The sequence below is a fragment of the Stegodyphus dumicola genome, chromosome X2 (assembly GCF_044657685.1).
Source record: "Stegodyphus dumicola isolate Sdum_Otavi_A_Nest chromosome X2, ASM4465768v1".
NCBI classification, from domain to species: Eukaryota; Metazoa; Arthropoda; class Arachnida; order Araneae; family Eresidae; genus Stegodyphus; species Stegodyphus dumicola.
Window position 1 is genome coordinate 13,436,210 of NC_140781.1, and position 18,837 is coordinate 13,455,046.

General features: G+C 32.8%; 1 protein-coding gene across 1 annotated transcript in view; it reads left to right on the plus strand.

Moving 5' to 3' along the window:
* Window positions 1-18,837, plus strand: part of LOC118200216 (alpha-mannosidase 2x-like) — a 171,032-nt gene that overhangs the window by 46,762 nt on the left and 105,433 nt on the right. Inside the window, exon 9 of the mRNA XM_035372157.2 lies at window positions 13,204-13,406. Coding sequence (XP_035228048.1) covers window positions 13,204-13,406 — 203 coding nt within the window. The remainder of the gene's footprint in view (window positions 1-13,203; window positions 13,407-18,837) is intronic.

The window sequence follows — 18,837 nt, forward strand, 5'->3', positions numbered from 1 at the left end:
CATTATAATGATCAGTAATGAAGTATTTTCTTTAAAAAATGTGTATAAAAAGGGGGAGTGTCTTATAGGCTGGTTGTCTTGTTTGCCGACAAATATGGTATATATCTGCCATTTCTTAAAAATGCAGGCTTAATTTTCGAGGAAGTATACTGGCAGTATGCAGATTTAGTTAGCAACATTAGATGAATGTTGCTGTGTATAATTCAGTGCAGAGAAATTTAATTTGTAGCTGTTGAGTTGCTATAAGAATACTGTCGCACTTGACTACTGTCATTTTCTCTCGTTCACATTCACGATTTTCAATACACTCTTCAAAAATGTTAAAAATTATTGTGCTGGGCAGCATACCTGGCATTAGCTAATCATCTAAAGCAGTGGTTCCCAAAATGGTTCCTACGAACCCCCAGGGGTCCCTGGTATCATTCAGGGTGTCCATGGAAAATTAAAATTGATTTGGGGGGGGGTCCCTGAACAACGTCAGGGGGTCCGTGCAAGGTTTAATATAAAATAATAAAATTGTTATCCATTTCTATTATTATGGAAATTTAAATAAATAACAATAAATAAAATAGCAATATTTACATCCTGAGTAAAATATAAATATAGGTGGGTGCTTAAAATACAGTCTGTTACTTAAGTACTGAGCATTATGTAACGCCTTTTGTGAATGAACATTGACAATACTTATTTCCACTGATTTGTCACTTGTAGTAACAGTAGTGTGTGTAACTTGTTTTAATATTATTACTAAAACTTAGTTATTGTTCAGTTTACTGCAATAAATTTAAACTTTAAATTTCCATCAACACACTAACAACAAAATAATAACGAAATAGCATTTAAAATAAACTGAGATAATCCCTCAGAAGCAAAGATTAAAAAAATATCCACTAACACATGCCTATGGTTTAATAGTTCTAGATGGCACCAGCTACTTAAGTTAATAACAAGCATGGTGCGGTGTGAGATAGACGGTTGGAAGCAGGTTTATACAGGAATGCAATAACACTGCTACATGCACTAACTTGTCTACAATATAAACATAAACTATAAGAGTCATACATTCAGTCAACAATTTAGTTCTGTGTTATGCTGATACGAAGTGTATAAACAAATTTTCCCAGTGGTACGCAGATAGTATACTTTTGTTACATAAGTGTATTTGAAAAAAATTGATCTCTTTTAAAAAAATTATGTATCACATTTTTCAGTATAGTTAGTTCCTTAACATTTTTTAAATTAAAAACTTAGGAAAGATCGTTAAGTTTTTTTACTGCAGCATTTCATTGAAAAAAGTTAATAACAATTAACAGTGGTTTGTTGCAAATAAAACATTTGATATACAAATTTTCTTATATCCTTATTTGCCCCTTTTTAACAGATAACAGTGGGAGTGAACCAAAGAAAAAATGCGATAATACAGTATATGTCTTTATTTTATCACCAGGAAATAGTACTTCTGTGTGTCTTCTATCTAATAAAACTATGTCAAATGAGTTAGTGAAACATTCTAAGCTTAAGGAACATTTAATAAAATTCCATAGGGACAAAAAAGATAAGGATTTAACATTTTTCGAAACAGTACAAGAAAAATATTTGAAAACGCCGTCATTGTAATAACATGACAATGGACTGATTTGCTTCTTGTAACATTTTATTGATTGCAAAGTCTGGAAAGCCGTACTCTGTTGGTGAAGAACTTACTTTACCTGCTGTAAGTGAGGTAATATGCACCGTGCTGCCTAAACCAGCTTTTGGCATTATAAAAAGAATTTCACTGAGTAATAATAAGACAGTACAAAGAAAGATTGACGAAATGGCTCAGTGCATAGAAAATTCTTTGTGTGAGTACTTAAAAACATCTGAATTTTCTATACAGTTTGACAAGTCCACTTTACCAGGAAACAAAACTTTACTTTTAGCTTATGTAAGATTTGTAAAAGAAGAAAAATTTTGCCAAGAATTGTTATTTGCTAAATGTTTGGAAACTGATACAAAAGGTGAAAAATTTTTCGATGTAAAAGCTATACCCTTGACTAATATTTCTGTTGCTACTGATGGATCTCCAGCAATGGTAGGAAGATAATGAGGCTTTCTGCCATACTTGAAACAAGCTGTACCAAATGTATTTTGGATACATTGTGTCATTCATTGATATCATTTGATCGCAAAAAAATCTTAGTGAACGTTTGAATGGATCTCTAGATTATGTCGTTAGAGCAGTTAATAAAATCAAAAGGAATGCATTCAATGAGAGATTATTTGCTCAACTTTGTTTGGAAAATGACGAAGACTATAATCGTTTACTGCTTTGCACAGAAGTACGTTAGTTATCTAAAAGTACTTGTTTAAATTGATTTTATGCGCTCTTTGATTCAGATAATTAACTCAAAATTGACATAGCCTATATGACTGATAATTAACTCAAAAAATGACATAGCCTATACGACTATTTTATTTGATAAATTTAATGAAACGAATTTGAAACTATAAAGTGTCCAATTAAATTTAATGAAAACTAAAAGTATGATATCCACATTTGTTGCAAAACGTTTTATATACAAACAAAACTTGGGATTTTGAGTTTCTAAATCTTCGAAAATTGCGAAATAGAGATGAAGATTTGCTTGCTTACTGTCAACACCTAACAGCTCTTCATGCAGACCTGAACCAAAGATATTAATACATTCTTCACTTGGATGTTCCTGACTGGATGTTGAACTTTTCTGTGTGTCAACAAATTCAGATGAATCCATACTAATACAGTAGCAGCTTATTGATATATCCACAAATGAGGAACTTAAGCAAATGTTTGAACAAGGATACCACAAATTCTGGTTACAAAAATAGTTTCCAATTTCATATCCTGCATTCTGGGTTATTGTACAGATGTTGTTGACTGCTTTCCCGTCTTCCTATTTGGTAGTATGAGGATTCAGTACCGTTATGAACCTCATCACAAAAAAAAAAAAAGAAAGAACGATGATTAGAAATTTGTGCTCGTGGGGATTTGCGGTTGGTACTTACAAATATTGAGCCCGACAATAAACAATCTCATAACATTTCATCAAATTCATCCAAGTCATTATTTTTTAAAAATTTTATTATAAACAAAAGTTATAATTTCAATAAATACTTCTTCAACAATTTTTTTTTTTTTAAATTTGTAATTTTTATACTATACATTTATGTAGCTTTTTCATTCGGGGGGGGGGAGGGATCTTTGAGCAAGTTTTAGCTATAAAAAGGGGTCCATGAGTGAAAAAGTTCGGGAGCCACTGATCTAAAGTGTACATTTTGCCTTTTATTTCAGCTTAACCTCTTAAAATACTGTGTTATATTTCAGTGTAATTCAGCCAATTTTTCCATTTTATCTTTGTGTATGTATTGCTTTTGTTTTTTCTTATTATTAGCCATAGCAAATGCAAAATATTGAATAAACTACCTAAAATGTGACGTTGCATGATCTTATTTTTTTGGTACAATAAAATATCATGAAAAATTAGATACGATATGCAGAAAATTTTAATTTTCTTTTGTGCCAATTTTATTTATCATGTATACCAGGTATGGAAGGTTTTAATTTTGCACATTTTGTTATGTAGGACCAAAAATTTCCAATTTCTTTAGATCTAATTCAAAGAATACACATTCCAGTTTTTGCATTTTAAAGTTTTTAATTGTAACAATAAAAAATTAACTTCATTTAAAGGTGTATATATAAGAATTATATGATCTAAATTAGCAGATGATTTAGCATTTAAACTATCAGTTTTGTTAAAGTCTGCAACTATAAAATAGCATTATTGTTAAAACAGCTTTTTGACTGAAGAAAAAGATATTAAAAAAAGCATAGAATAGCAATAAAAGTCCAATATAAATAATCAAGCAACTTTGACAGGCAGTTTGAATGAAGTTTCTAAAATATACATTGAATTGTAGTTGCAAAATTTGGGTATTCAAGTTCCATTTTATGTTATTATGATTTTTGTACAGAAAATAGATCAATACATGTTTATTCAAGACTAAAATTTTTTAGTATGTTATAAAATTTAATATGGGAAATTTGATATAAATTATTTTATAATTTTATAGATAATATGTAGTGTATTTAAAAATGTTTAACTCATTTATTTTTGAAAGTACATTTTTAACAATTTACAGTAAAAATTCATGTGCAATTATTATATTAATAATCTGGTATTTTTATTGCCATAGTTTTTTATTTGCTTTTTATTAAAAACTAATGCAAGGGCTTGCAAAATAAAATAGTTGAATAATTATAGAATTCACTTTTGACTAGCAAGAAATATAATTAATACAGATAAGTTTACTCTATAAGTTTAAAATGAATAGCTGAATTTTTAAGTTAAACAGAAAATACTCGCAATTTAGAAAATGAGATGTGAATAGCATATTTGCGAGCTAACTCATCATATTGCATGTGAAGGGCTGGCTTGTAAATATGTTGCAAATATGGGTATTGAAACACATTCTGCATATAAAGTGACAGATTTTATGCTTGTATATGTAATTGTTTGAAAGACTTAACTTTTGTATCATATTTTATTTTTATATATTTTGCTGATTTATTTTAATTAAACTGTCTCTGTTTGACACAAGGGGGGAAAAAACAGAACTATTGTTGATAATATTACAGGATTGTCGTACACTCCCCCCCAGCCGCATCAATATGAAGCCTTAAATTTCTGGCTGCACATGTTTTTGCATTATGCAAAACATATTCAAGGTTTGCTTTCCTGTTTTATCATAAAATGAACGAAATTCAAATAAAATTTCTTTGAATTTTGCTTGTGAAATTACAGCTGAAGTTTAACAGAAGCAAGACTGGAAGTTTCTGTGAGCAGCACAGTTTCCCTAAATTGTACGAGCTAAGATTTACAATATACTCTGTGTCATCATTCTTGCGATGTGGCTTTTTTCACATTTACAAATTTGCAAAGTATTTCCAGATGTTATTTATATATTTTTTAAATTCTTAAGTTTTTGATTGAGCTTAATTTTGCTAATAGAATATAGATGGGTATTAAATAGTGAAAAGGAATCTAGATTAAAAAAATAAAAGCTCCTGTATGGTTGAAAGAGAGCAGTGAGTAACTATAGACATTTTGTCATGTTTATGACATTATGATATATATTTTTTATGTTATGATTTGGATTGCTACTTAATTTAAGATATCTGGAAGGCCAGGTAGCTAGATTGATAGGAGAGCTACAGAAATATAACATCGAAATTTCATATACAAAGGAACTTCACAGGGAAATACGGGTGCATTTTCAAGGAGACCTTGAGCAGAAAAGGGCAAGCACTACTTGAAAGCTGAGGAAAAGTATGGCTTTGAAGTCTCATTGGCCAGACAAATTAACACAGAATGTAATATCCGAGATGAGAACTGAGGATCCTAAATTGGGACCAGCTGTAGAATTAATAGAAATAACAACTCATAAAGCCAGATATCAAGAAATGGCACTCTTTAATCTGACAATTAAGAAGTTTTAGGTTTGTGAGATTCATTTTATCTCTAATAGGGCACCACAAATGGGAAGAACACTAATTTCAGGCAGTAACACTTGAGTATTTTAGTAAGATGATACCAAGTGATTGTGCATTTCTAGTAAGATGGTTCTATAGTGTTCTGTCAGAACTTAACAGTGACTCTGCTAGAAGTCACTTTTGTGTAATGATAGTACTTCACATTGTGAGTTTCTTGGGCAAAGCTCAAGCAGATGTGTAAAAATGGTGCAACTAATGATGCATGCCCATGACAAATATTTTCAAACACATGCATGAGAAAGATCACAGCTCTACAGTGTAGGAACACCATTTAAAAAGATTTCTTTGGGACCTTTACCTCAAATACCTAAGAGTAAGAAGTGCATCCTGAGTGCATAGATTACTTTAGTGTGTGTCAAGATGTTTATGTCTTCTCTGATCATACATGACCATAGCTTACATTACTACAGAAGTTCAAGTAGACCACTGGATTTTCTACTTTGGTAGACCACTGGATTTTCTACTTTGGTAGACCACTGGATTTTCTACTTTGGTAGACCACTGGATTTTCTACTTTGGTAGACCACTGGATTTTCTACTTTGGAGTGCCTTTTCTCATTTAAGGCCAATTTACATCTGTCAGAGCCGCTCATATGGGCGTTTTGAACCGAGTGAACGGACCTGTACTCTGATAGATTGTTTACACCAGTAAGAGTGGACTGACAACTCGCGTCCGTTTCTTTACGAAATGGATACCGACATGGCAGCTGCAGGAAAGAATATGCATTGAACATACATAGATGTTCTTTGGCTGCAGTGCTTGAAGTCTGCGAAGCAGTTTCAAATGAATTAATTTCTGCTCTTGGGAAAGGGGGGGAAAGAAGAAAAGGAAATGGGTACGTGACTGGGTAGTTTGCCGCAATGAATTAGGAGTATCAAATGAACTATTAAATCAATTTCAGACGAGAACGTCCAAAGTTACAAAAACGTTATTGCATATCAGATACAAGAATTTAAAAGAAACTCAGTTTGAGAGAAGTTATTTATTTGTGGTTATTGAAATTCAAATTAACAAAGTTTTTCTACTACAGTCAAAAGTTGTTAATCTGGACTCGTTGGGACTTCGGCGATTCCAGATTATCGATTTTTCCGGATTATAGATCATCAGTTTAAATCTGGTAAGATGGCATGCAGAAATTATAAAATTAAAAATATGAAACCGTAATTTATGAAATAAAGAACAATTATGATCTAAAGGATATCAAAATTTACAAAAAAAAAGCTCAATATTTATTTGTTTACTTTATTAAATATTTCTTTCAATGTAAGTTGTTTCAGTTGCTTCGTGATAATACTTTCTCTTTAATTCTATTAAACAGACATAATTTCTTGTTCAGTTACAAAGTTCCGCCGTTCAAGTCCTATAATTGCTGTGTCAAGAACACCGACTAATTTGTCAATCAAAATTTTTTCGTTTTCAATAACCTCTGTGTCACTTTCTTTACTATCAGAAGCAAATTATAATGACGAGGAATTTCATTTAAATCATATCAAAGACGGAATACATCAAGATGAAATGCTGCATTTAGTAAGGAATTATAAGCCAAATAAAATGAAAACATCTGCCCTGAAGATAAGGATAGTGCTGACAGATCAACTTCCAATTCATTGCATACCGCAGCGTTCCCCCCCCCCAGAGCAGCGTGAAATTAATAAACAGATTTCGGAATGGTTAGGTCATTTTTTGCAGCAATTCCACTTTCTGTTTAATAGACTTCGAAACATACTTTCGCTTTGTAGATCCTTTACATAATAGTAAATATATATCGGAAATTTCTATTTGACATAATCGAAAGTTCAAGCTTACTTTTATAAAATTGCTCTAACAGTCTGCAAAAAATAATAAGCCGGATGCAAAAAATAATAATGCGTCATTATAATTCGAAGATTAAGGAACAACGCAATCTGCAACATTAACCGAATTAGATAATTTTAGCATAGCGTATACCGTCCATTATACATTAAACACGAATGCGTAAAGGTACTTTGCGCACGCGCATAAACTGTTTATTTACACCTAATTAATCATTTACAAAATAATGTAAAAGTAATAATATGTTTTATTATTTATTATTAGAAAGAATATATTTATTAATCCAGAATCCACAGAATCAGTAGCTCTCTGTGCATGTAATTAATTATGCAGAGTTCTGACTGGAACTGTGTTATTTCTAGAGAAGAATGCAAAATTAACACATGGAATATTTATTCAAACCATTCTACCATTAACACGGCAGAAGTAAACTGTATAATATCTACCTAATTATTCAGAAAATCTTAAATAAATAAGAAGTAGCAAAAAACTTGGGAGCATTACAGATATTACCACGGGTAAAAGAATATGTATATTATGACATAGTTTCAACAGGAAGATATTTATCGCAAATTGTTACTTTTGGATCCTACTGAAATTGTGTTTCCGGACAACACACAAAGTGATATCAACAAAATTAATAATGGTTAAATATAGTGATTATACTTTACTTTTAAAATGCTAAAACAAAAGTTTAAGAAGATTAGAATTCATCTAGCATAATTTATACAGTCAAAAGTCGTTAATTCGGACACCCATAATTCGGAATGATCTATAATCCGGATATCAAAACTAAAAACTTTCTGCGCATGCGCTGCGTTGACACATGCGCAGAGGCGTTCACGCGTGCGCGTAAGACCTTTTACGACTGCGCATATGAGTGTGCGCAAGTGCAGAATGCGTTTTCGCGTGCACATTTTATGTATAATGGACGTATAAGCTAAATAATTATCTATTTCAGTTAATGTTGATGATTGCGTTGTTCCTTAATTTTTGAATTGCACCTCATTCATTTCTTCCGGCTTATTATTTTTTGCAGACTGTAAGAGCAATTTTATAAAAGTAAGCTTAAACTTTCGATTATATCAAATAGAATTTCCGATATATATTTGTTAATATGTAAAGGATCTAAAGCGAAAGTATGTTTTGAAATCCGAAATCTGTTTATCAATTTCACGCTGCTCGGCGGCGGGTGCGTAATGAATTGGAAGTTGATTTGTCAGCACTATCCTTATCTTCAGCGCAGATGTTTTTATTTTATTTGGCTTATAATTCCTTACCAAATGTAGTATTTCATCTCGATATGCTTCGTCTTTGATATGATTTAAAACAAGTTCCTCGTCATTATAATTCGCTTCCGATAGCGAAGAAAAGTGACAGAGGTTATTGAAAACAAAAAAATTTCGATTGACAAATTAGTCGGTGTTCTTGACACAGCAATTATAGGACTTGAACGGCGGAACTTTGTAACTGAACAAGAAATTATGTCTGTTTAATAGAATTAAAGAGAAAGTATTATCACATGAAACGAAGCAAAACTTAAACAACTTACATTGAAAGAAATGTTTAATAAAGTAAACAAATAAATATTAAGCTTTTTCTTTTTGCAAATTTTGATACCCTTTAGATCATAATTGTTCTTTATTTCATAAATTACGGTTTCATATTTTTAATTTTAGAATTTCTGCATGCTATCTTACGAGATTTAAACTGATGATCTATAATCCGGAAAAATCGATAATCCGGAATCGCCGAAGTCCCGACGAGTCCGGATTAACGACTTTTGACTGTATAAACCTTAATACACCTTCAGTACTTGCACTCACACGTCCAAGCTGAATTGTAACGAATTATAGCCCAGAATGTTTTTATACAAAGCAAGAAGTTTAAATATCCCCGATAAAACAGATCTACATATTTTTCATAATTCCATTTTTATTTTTATAGTTTATAATATCATATATTTATTGCATCCTCATGTAGGGATGCTTGTAAAAAAATAAATATAAGCTCACATAATTATAGAAGTATGCAACATCTTAATGAAGCAGTGAAGTGTTCCCTGAAACACTTCAAAAGATGCATATGCATTAAAAAACGCCATGGTTTGGCTATCGCTTAATCTCGACATTATAGAACTCATTGTCACGATGTTCCTGCAAACGCTGCTCGGAGTAGCTGCTCAAATAGATTTTTCAACAGGTTCAAAGTAGAAATGGAAGCGCTGACTCATCTCCCCTACGTTTCTATTCCGTCGAAGTGAGCGTTTACATTGTCAAAGTAATCGTAAGCTCTGACAGGTGTAAACTGACCTTTACTCTGGCCAAAGGCCGAATGTTATGTTTAAAGGACTGTGTAAAATTTTTGGTATGGAAAAGACTGAGACCACAACTTTACATCCTTAGTCAAATGGTATGGTGGAGTGATTCATTTGAACAATATTAAACCATTTCTCACTATTCATATTCCAAAATTTGCAGGCCTGGACAAAAAACTGCATTTATTCCTTCTAGCATTACATTCAACAATTAATCCTTTGCTGAAAAAAATAAAGAAGCTTCTTTTTTTAAATGGCTAATTACTGTAGATGAGAAGTGGATACTATACAGGGTGTCACGTAAATGTTGTGACTTACTTCTGGGGAAGGAAGGCCACATCATAAGGATTAAGAATTGCATAGGAAACCATGCCCAGAAATGTTACTGTACAGGCGGTGCCTGGGGCTGTTACAGAGTGCTGCCAGGTGTTTCCACTAACTGAGTGCTAGTGGAAAATGAGGATTGCTCGTTCATGTGGTAGGCACCATATGAAGAGCATGGAATGCTATACGAATGAAGAGCTTGCAGACACGAATAGCTGGGAGTAATGGACCAGCTGCTGCATGCATTTATTGAAAATGCTTCCTTGACAGACATCAACCACACCACAGTTTGTTTTCATGCCTGCATCAAAATTTGTGTGACTACTGGTCATTAAGAAAAAGGGAGGACAATTGAGGACAAGTCGCGATCGATTCACTTGGTTGTTAGGAAGAAAATGTGTTGAATATGGTGGAGAGTAATCCAAGGACTAATGTACGTGCCATTGCATCTCAATTAAAAATGTCTCATACCTGTATCCATTGGGTTTTGAACACCAAGTCCTTCCCCGCCTTTTGTCTCCAAAGGGTTCAGTTACTGCTTCCCGATAACTATCCTGAACATGTGTGTTTCGCACAGTGGTTCTGCAAGAAAGTGCCCATGAAGTTAATTTCCCTGCTTAAGTGTTGTTCACAAATGAGGCCACATTCAATATTTATGGCGTGTTCGATGACCACAATCAGCATTTGTAGGCCCAAGAAAACCCCCACGGTGTGTAGCACCACGTGGCACAACAATGCTTCAAAATTAATGTGTGGGTGGGTTTGGTTGGTGACTGCTTAGTCGGGCTGTACCTTTTACCATCCAAGTTGAATGCCGCAAATTATCTGATCTTTCTGGAGCAGGTTCTTCCCGGCTTGCCTTAGGATTCACCAAATGTTGATCTTCCACTAAATGGGAGGTGCAACATGTGGTTCCAACATGATGTGTTGGAATGCGTACTCATTTTGGACTGGATGTTTTTAGCCATTTGAAGAGATCAATCCTGCACCGATGGATTAGGCGTGGTGGACGGGTCTCTGGCCCCCATGCTCACCCAATTTATCGAGCCTTGATTTTTTTTCCTGTGTAACTGCTACGGTCAAAAATAAACTCCCGGTATGTTTAAACATGTCCAGCAATGAATGGTCCATCTTTGTCAGGCATGTTTGGCGTCTGAGTGTGCAAACTTCAAACATCTGCTGTAACATTCAAGCTACAGTACACCATTTTTATTCATGTCCAATAAATGTTTCAAATTAATCACTTTCTTGTTTCCTTTCCCATTTTCTACCTCTGCTACCACTTACCCCTGACATTTCCGGGCATGGGTTCCTGTGCAATTTGTAATCCTTATGATGTGCCCTACCTCCATCAGAAGTTTGTCACAACATTTACGGGACACCCGGTATAATAATGTTATATGAAAAAGATCATTGGCCAAATCAAGACACCTCATTTAGTAACATTCAGATGGGGGCTGCATCGCAAAACATATTGCTTTATGCATGGTGGAACTACAAAGGAGTTATATGCTATGAATTGTCACCACCAAATCATTCATTAAATTCAGAAAATAGTCTTCCCAAATAGCAGTTTTAAAAGCAGAAATCTAAGAGAAGTGCCTAGAATTGACAAATTACTAGTTTTCCATCATGACAATGCATGGCCCTACATTTCAGTGAATGTCAGACAGACTGAGTATGGTTGTGATATTTTGTGTCATTATTTATAACGTGCCAAAATGTTACACAGCACTTGGGATGTTGTATAACACTAAGGATACAGAGTAAATAGTGCAGCTGCCAGAAGAAAAACAACTTAATTCATCTTTAGAGGAGCAATATTATGTTCTCTAACCTTTTGATGGTTATCAACAAACTCAGCTCGCATTCCATTTGCACACCATATTGGGAAAAATGAACATAGCTTGCATTGAAAATTTATGATTGACAGATATTGCATGTATTTGGGAAGAAAGACTTGCTTAATCGTATTTAGTAACAGCTGAATTCTTTGCACGAAGTTCTAAACTTTAAATCTGCATTTCTGTCATGTCAGCAGCAAATTCATTGCTTATTTCAATTGATTTGATTATATGCATTAAGTTCTCTAAAGATTTATGTTATAGAATCCTTTGTAAATCATTACTCGGAGTTTTTAGGACATGCAACATGCAAGTTCTTTTAAATACGTTAAAGAAGCTAAAAAGAATTTGTGTAAAATAACTTACTTCTGATAAACTGAATTCTGCAATATGTATTAGAAACTGTTATTTAAATATCTTCATTAGTTACTGAATAAGATATTTTCTTTCGATTAGTTATTAAAAAAGTTTTGTTTCTCACTGAATACACATATATTTTTTAACAGAAATATAACTTTTCTTAGCCTTAAGTTCAAGAGTATAAAATTATGTTCAATCTTTTTTTTTTCTTTTGATGTGCCTGGGAATGACACACTGCTATGTTCTAGTAATGTTGTAATACTAACATAGCAGAGTTATTTATACTGGTAGTGATAAAGTGCTGCAATCACATAATACTTATTTTCTTGTTATGTGCAATATTTTGCTTTGGTGTTCATTTTCTTAATGTAAAGATCGCAAGAATGACATTTAGATTATTATAAAAAATAAGGCAGTGAAATAATCTGCAGAACAAGATTTTAAATATAAAGCGAATACAGACCTCAAGAATAGATAAAAGTGGCTGTGTCAGTCAAAGTGTAATAAAGCCGTGTTACTTAGTTAAATGTATAACAAACATTTGGAATGTGTATGTTGGAATTCTTTCTCACTTCCTTCTTTTGCATTGTTGTAGTCATTCATTATACTTTTTTCCTTTATGATTACCTGATTTGAATGTATTTTGACATCTAAACTTTTTTAATAATATGCTTAACTATGTTTTATAACTCCCTTTCATTTTTCCTGTTACCAAATGACTTAACTTTTTTTTTTTTTTTTTTTTGTCTGTTTAACTGACAATCAGCTTTGGATCATCAATGTTGAAATCATGCCCACAGTTGCAAATAGATATCTAAACATTTTGGCTTCTTCATGAAGTTTCTGTTCTTAAAATAAAATTTTGAAAATTATTTTGAAATAAATGGTTGTATGTACATTTGATAAATAAAAATTAATTTGTTCCTTGCATTATTGATCATCTTATGATAAATACGTTTTTCTGTTGCAGGCAAAATTTGGCACATTAGAAGATTATTTTTCTGCTTTAAGAGAGGATAGTGGTGTAGATTTTCGGAATATGCCTTCCAATTTCCCATCAATAATAGGTGACTTCTTTACGTATGCTGACAGAGATGATCATTACTGGAGTGGATACTTCACATCAAGGCCATTTTATAAAAATATGGATCGTGCATTAGAGGCACATTTGAGGTATTTTAATTGTAAATGTACTTAGATAAATAATAAATTTGTTCCGTAAAAAGTAAGAAATTGCTCTGTAAACTAGGACTCTACCAATACCTGTATATGTATAATTAAAGGTTTGCTGGAGTTTGTCTAAACTGCATTATGTCATAATTGAGGCATCTCAGGAAGAGGTGTTTCGCATTTTGTGGTATGCAAAATCAGTATTTGTAATTCTGATTGAACATAAATTTTGTAGACAATTTCGAAAAGAAAATCCTACTGACAAAAGCATTCAAAAGTTCTGCTGCCAATTTAAAGAAACAGGCTGTCTTTGTAACGGCAAAAGCATAGGGAGGCCACATGTTAGTAGCAAGACTGTGGAAAAGAGTAATATTTCTATGCAGCCCAAAGAAATCAAGTAATGAAGCAAGTTATTAACTGAGACTTCCACAAATAACAGTGTGGTGTGTTTTGAGAAAACAATGGTACATGAGACTGTTAATAGCATGTAGTTGTGGACTGTATATTGTTACGTACATATTAGTTCATATGATTGAATGCATGGAGGTCTGATGATAGGTTTATAAAATTTATTTTATCAAGTTGGATAAAATTTATTGTATCAAAAGAAACATTTCAGAGTTCTGGAACTTTCCATAGAACTACTCGTAGTAGTGTTAACAGTATCACAGAGTATAATCAGTAGTTACACTTCCAATTACTAAGAACATTAAACACAACACAACGCAAAGGGTATCTAAAGAGCAAAGCTAATCTGTGGACAAAATCAAAAATCAAAGACATCTCAGTACTCTGACCTCTAGCTGAGCTAATAGCTAACAACAACTGAGAACTGATGCTGTCTTCAGTCTTATATTGTTCAGCCGTTGAGATATTTCTAGTACTTTCTACTTCTCAAAATTACTGGAAGGTCTAGATGTGTTTACAACTAATATAGTGGTCAATTACGGTACTTAGTATGGTGGCATAGGTGGACCAAAATGTTAATATGTTTGGCGATATAAATTAGTCACCAAAACCGTTGCTTGCTTGGCGATATCTCGCCAAATTAGCGACCTAGCCATTTACTCAAAGTTATAGACTTGCCTCTGCATTTATATTTTTTGGCAGAGCATCCTTTGTCTACATTTTTCATGTTACTTTATACAGAAGAAAATAACAATATCACACATTATTTCAGTAAAATTATCTATGTAAAAAAATTCATAACAAATGTCATTCATAACAAAGTCAAAAGGAAAACATTAATGGCACTTATTCTCTAACATATAATAATGCCTTTTAAATGGGCAAAAGAGTGAGCAGGGATTAAAATTTAATTATAACAATCAGCTGCCACTTTGGGCAGAAGAAAAGTGACTCTGTATGGACCATGTGTGTGTTTATCACTTACTGGTTAGTACTGGGTTCTTGCCACTGACATTGCATGATGCTGCAGTCATTACACCAGTGCAAATAGACAAAATATTCTAGTTGTGATGGAACATTACAGCCGGTATTGAATTGTGATACAACAATTTCAATTATTTAGTGATGATTTACAGCATTTCAAAATTGATAATCCCTTAAATAATTGTCAGTTCTAAACTTTAAGAACATTAAAAAGCTTGAAAATAATTATTATACAAACAAATATATGAGTTGATATAAAAACTGTTACAATATACAAACATTTCAAATTAGGCCATATAATTCATTAAAACACACAATCATTATTTATTAAATTCTTTTAATGTATAAACTATTTCTAAATATATGTAATATAACCTCAGTTGAAACTTGAATATTAAATTGGTAATAAACATATTTTTTGAAATAGATCTAGTGATTCCTGAAGCAGTTTTAATTTTAGCTACACGTACCTTACCATCAGTATCAGGGATTGTCTCTACCTAATTCTGCCTAAGTCCCAGTGACAAGGAGGCAGATTCTCATCCTTAAGAAAAGCCATTACACCTGTTTGTAAACTGGCTTTCTGAAATTGCCATTTATTGCCATGTTGCAAGTGATTGACATAATCTGTCAATGCTTTTGTATTATTTGAAAACATTTTGTTGTGGGCTGCTACCTGAATAACCTATTATCAGTAATTTCTGTAAGTTCTGGTTCTGGTATAGAAGAGGTTGGATGGCCAACTAGAAAATGCCCTAGCATTAAAACTTCAAATTCTTTAATATCATTAGACATAGGGATTAAAGGGCAAGAATTTAAAATTTTTTCTGTCTGAATAATGATTGTAAGAAATTTTTCAATAGTGACTTTAGTGCATCCATAGTTCTTTTAAGATGGTACTTAATTACTTGCACTATGACTAAACTTCACGGTTGCGGTGCCGTGCGCTACAATATAACAAGTGGTAAAGTGTCTCATTTACGCCGCTCCGCGTCTATGCTTGCAATCCAGAGCTGTAACTTGAGAAATAAACAATCTCATTGTTCGGTGACGTGTGCACCATGCTATTTTCATTTTTGCGATAAATACCTATCGACGTGGTGTTCACGTCGCTCGCGGTGTGAGACAAAAGCATCTCGACGTGCGTGGTATGTCTTTTTAGCGCAAGTGGTTAAAGGATTTACCCCCTGCTTCCTAAAAACCATTCTTATGGTGACTTCCTGCAAACCACCAAAAATCTGTAATCTAGGAGGAATTAATTTCCAAACTATAGACTCTGAAGTGAAATACCTGAATAATGCTTATCTTGTTTTCTAATTAATTTTTGCAAAAGCTTTAATGCTCTATGTGCCCCCTTAAAATTTGTATCATTATCTGTAATAATGGACGAGAGTTTTCGTCTTCTGCTCAAAATTTTTTAGGAGTTGCTATAAAGGCTTCAGATGTCAAGTCTGGTACTATCTCCAAATGGATCCATTTCTTTGTGGATAAACATATAAATACAACATAAATTTCAGGATAAATGCCCTTGCATTCACCCTTTAATTGGAGATGAAATGGCCAACATCACAATTAAGAAATGGGGAAGTTGGCGTTACATGCTCAGTGGGAAGATTACCCATGACCTAATTTGCTGCAATTGGCTTGTTTTTAAAGCAAGTCACACATGCATGAATTACTTACAAACTAAGCCCTTGCCAAAAATAGGCCAGTATTTCAAACACACCTGATGAAGAAAACCTTGCGCTCGAATAATTAGATGGATCTTTTGGAAGTATTCGAAAATCAATACACTAACTCTGTGACAAGGAGGCAAAATCAACTGGTGTTTACAATTGAGTTTTTTCCCTTCCTCTGTCACAGTTAAAGGATAATTCTCATCATTTTAACCTACTTAGTGCAGGAACAGGTTTACCTCATTGAAAACTGTAATTTATGAATTAAAGACAGTTACTTGGGTATGCCCTGTAAGAAATGTCTCAGCTTTTTGCATCTCATCTAGACTTAAATACATACCCCTGCATTTTATCTGGCAATTTACAGTTTATGATGAACCTGAAAATAAAACCAAGAATTCTGATTACTTTGTGAAGGTTATTGTAAAGTTTCAGAAAATATTCTATAAATTGTTAATTCATTAACAAAGTCAGAACTGGATTCAATTATTGTTTTAGTTCTTTCCTAGGTGTCAACATATCATCCATACAAAAATCCATAAATGTGAATGCAGCAGCCTTGGGAAAATAGTTCTGTTTGTCTGCTGCCAAAGCTATTAATGTTTTCATAGCAGATGGATTGCTAATAGTATTGCATGTTACTTTTCATAACCTATAAACATTGACTGGAGCATCACGGCTTGGCTTTAAGACAATTCATTGCAAATTTCTCTGTGATGAATTTATGAGAATTTGTTGATACATTTCCTTAATATCGGCACTGAAGGCAAAGCGATGTTTTCTAAATCTTGAAACTTTACAAAAAGGATGCTCTTGAATTGTGCCCTCTGTTTAATGGAATTGAATTTAGGGAACAACCACTCGATGATTTACATGATGCATGAAAAACAACTCTTAATCAAGTTAAGTTTTCTCTCGCAGTACATTTCATTAGGGGGAATGTAATAAAAGTATCACAGTTATCCTTTGGCATAACAGGTCCCATGTGATTTAAGCTGAAATATTCATTCGTAAATTCCTTATACAAATTTTAGCTATAGTCTTATGCACATCAAGACACTTCCAAACTGTGTTCAGTCTCTTGATAGCAATTTCTTTAGATGAGCCCGCGCAGAAGTGGCATTATCCATCATAGGTAATTTTACTATGTATCTACCTGTTTTATCATGTGAGTGTGTTTCATTAAAATGCTCTTCGTAAAATACTTCTTCATTCTTTACAACTTCATTACCATCTCCTGGGAAGAAATCTAATTCGAAAAACTTCTAAATTGCATTATTGATATTTGGTTCCTTTATCAAACAACAGTTGGTAGGGCCTTTGTCATTAAATAAGCAAATTTTATGTTGTGCAATATTGTGTTTTCATTAAGTGCTTGAATTGTACCTTCTTTCAAGATTCAAAGAATAATTCACTTCCTATCAATATATGGATTTTACCTGGTGAGTAGAATTTAGGGTGTGTTAATTTAATGTCATGCAGTATCTTCACCTTGATTGAATGAGCTGATCCACTTATTCCTGAAATGTATTTGGTCACAAATAATTTGCTATTTTTGACAATGAACCCATTCCTAACATTCATATTTTTGAATACATTACATTTACAGAGAGTAGGATTTCCTTTAGAATGGTTAACTTTTTTGCCTTCAAATTATTCAAATTAATAACAAAACCTTTTGGTTTTGCACTGATACTGGGTTTAGGCGTAATTTTGGTAGCCATATCTTTATGAATGTTTTCTAGAACCAAAGTTCGATTTTCAAGAAAACTTTAAAATCCATCCAGTAATGGAACATCTTTGGATTTTAGGGTCAGCTCAAATTGCTTTCAAGATGCTTTGTCAGTCTTCTGAAGGAGAATATTGATTAATGTTGCGTTGGATAACGTATGAAGATCAAACGCGCTTTAGGGCGAGGTGCGTACGTGAAGCCTTCAAGGTGCTTTGATTACATTTGATATTATCTAATAACTGGCGAAGTTCCTTAGCTGATTCTTGCTGCATTTTGTCTTGGTTTAAAATATTTTGTATATAACTATCAACTATCACTCGTTTATTTTCATACCATAATTCTAATGCCTGAAACAATAATTAGCATGCATCTTCATAATTCTTGATATTTTTTGCCTCTTCTTTATGAGCAGCCTTTAAATAATAAAATTTAGTGTTTTACATATTTTTAAATAATTAAGGATATAAACTGGCATTTAAAATTATGAAATTCTTTATATTTTTGAGGAATTGAGATATAGGTATTTTGAGCATTTTGACATTAATGTTTTCAACAATATTATTTAGTACAGGCAATGTATTTATTTTTATTTTGAGGAAAGGTATTTAAGACTCACCCCCATTTTGTCCAGATC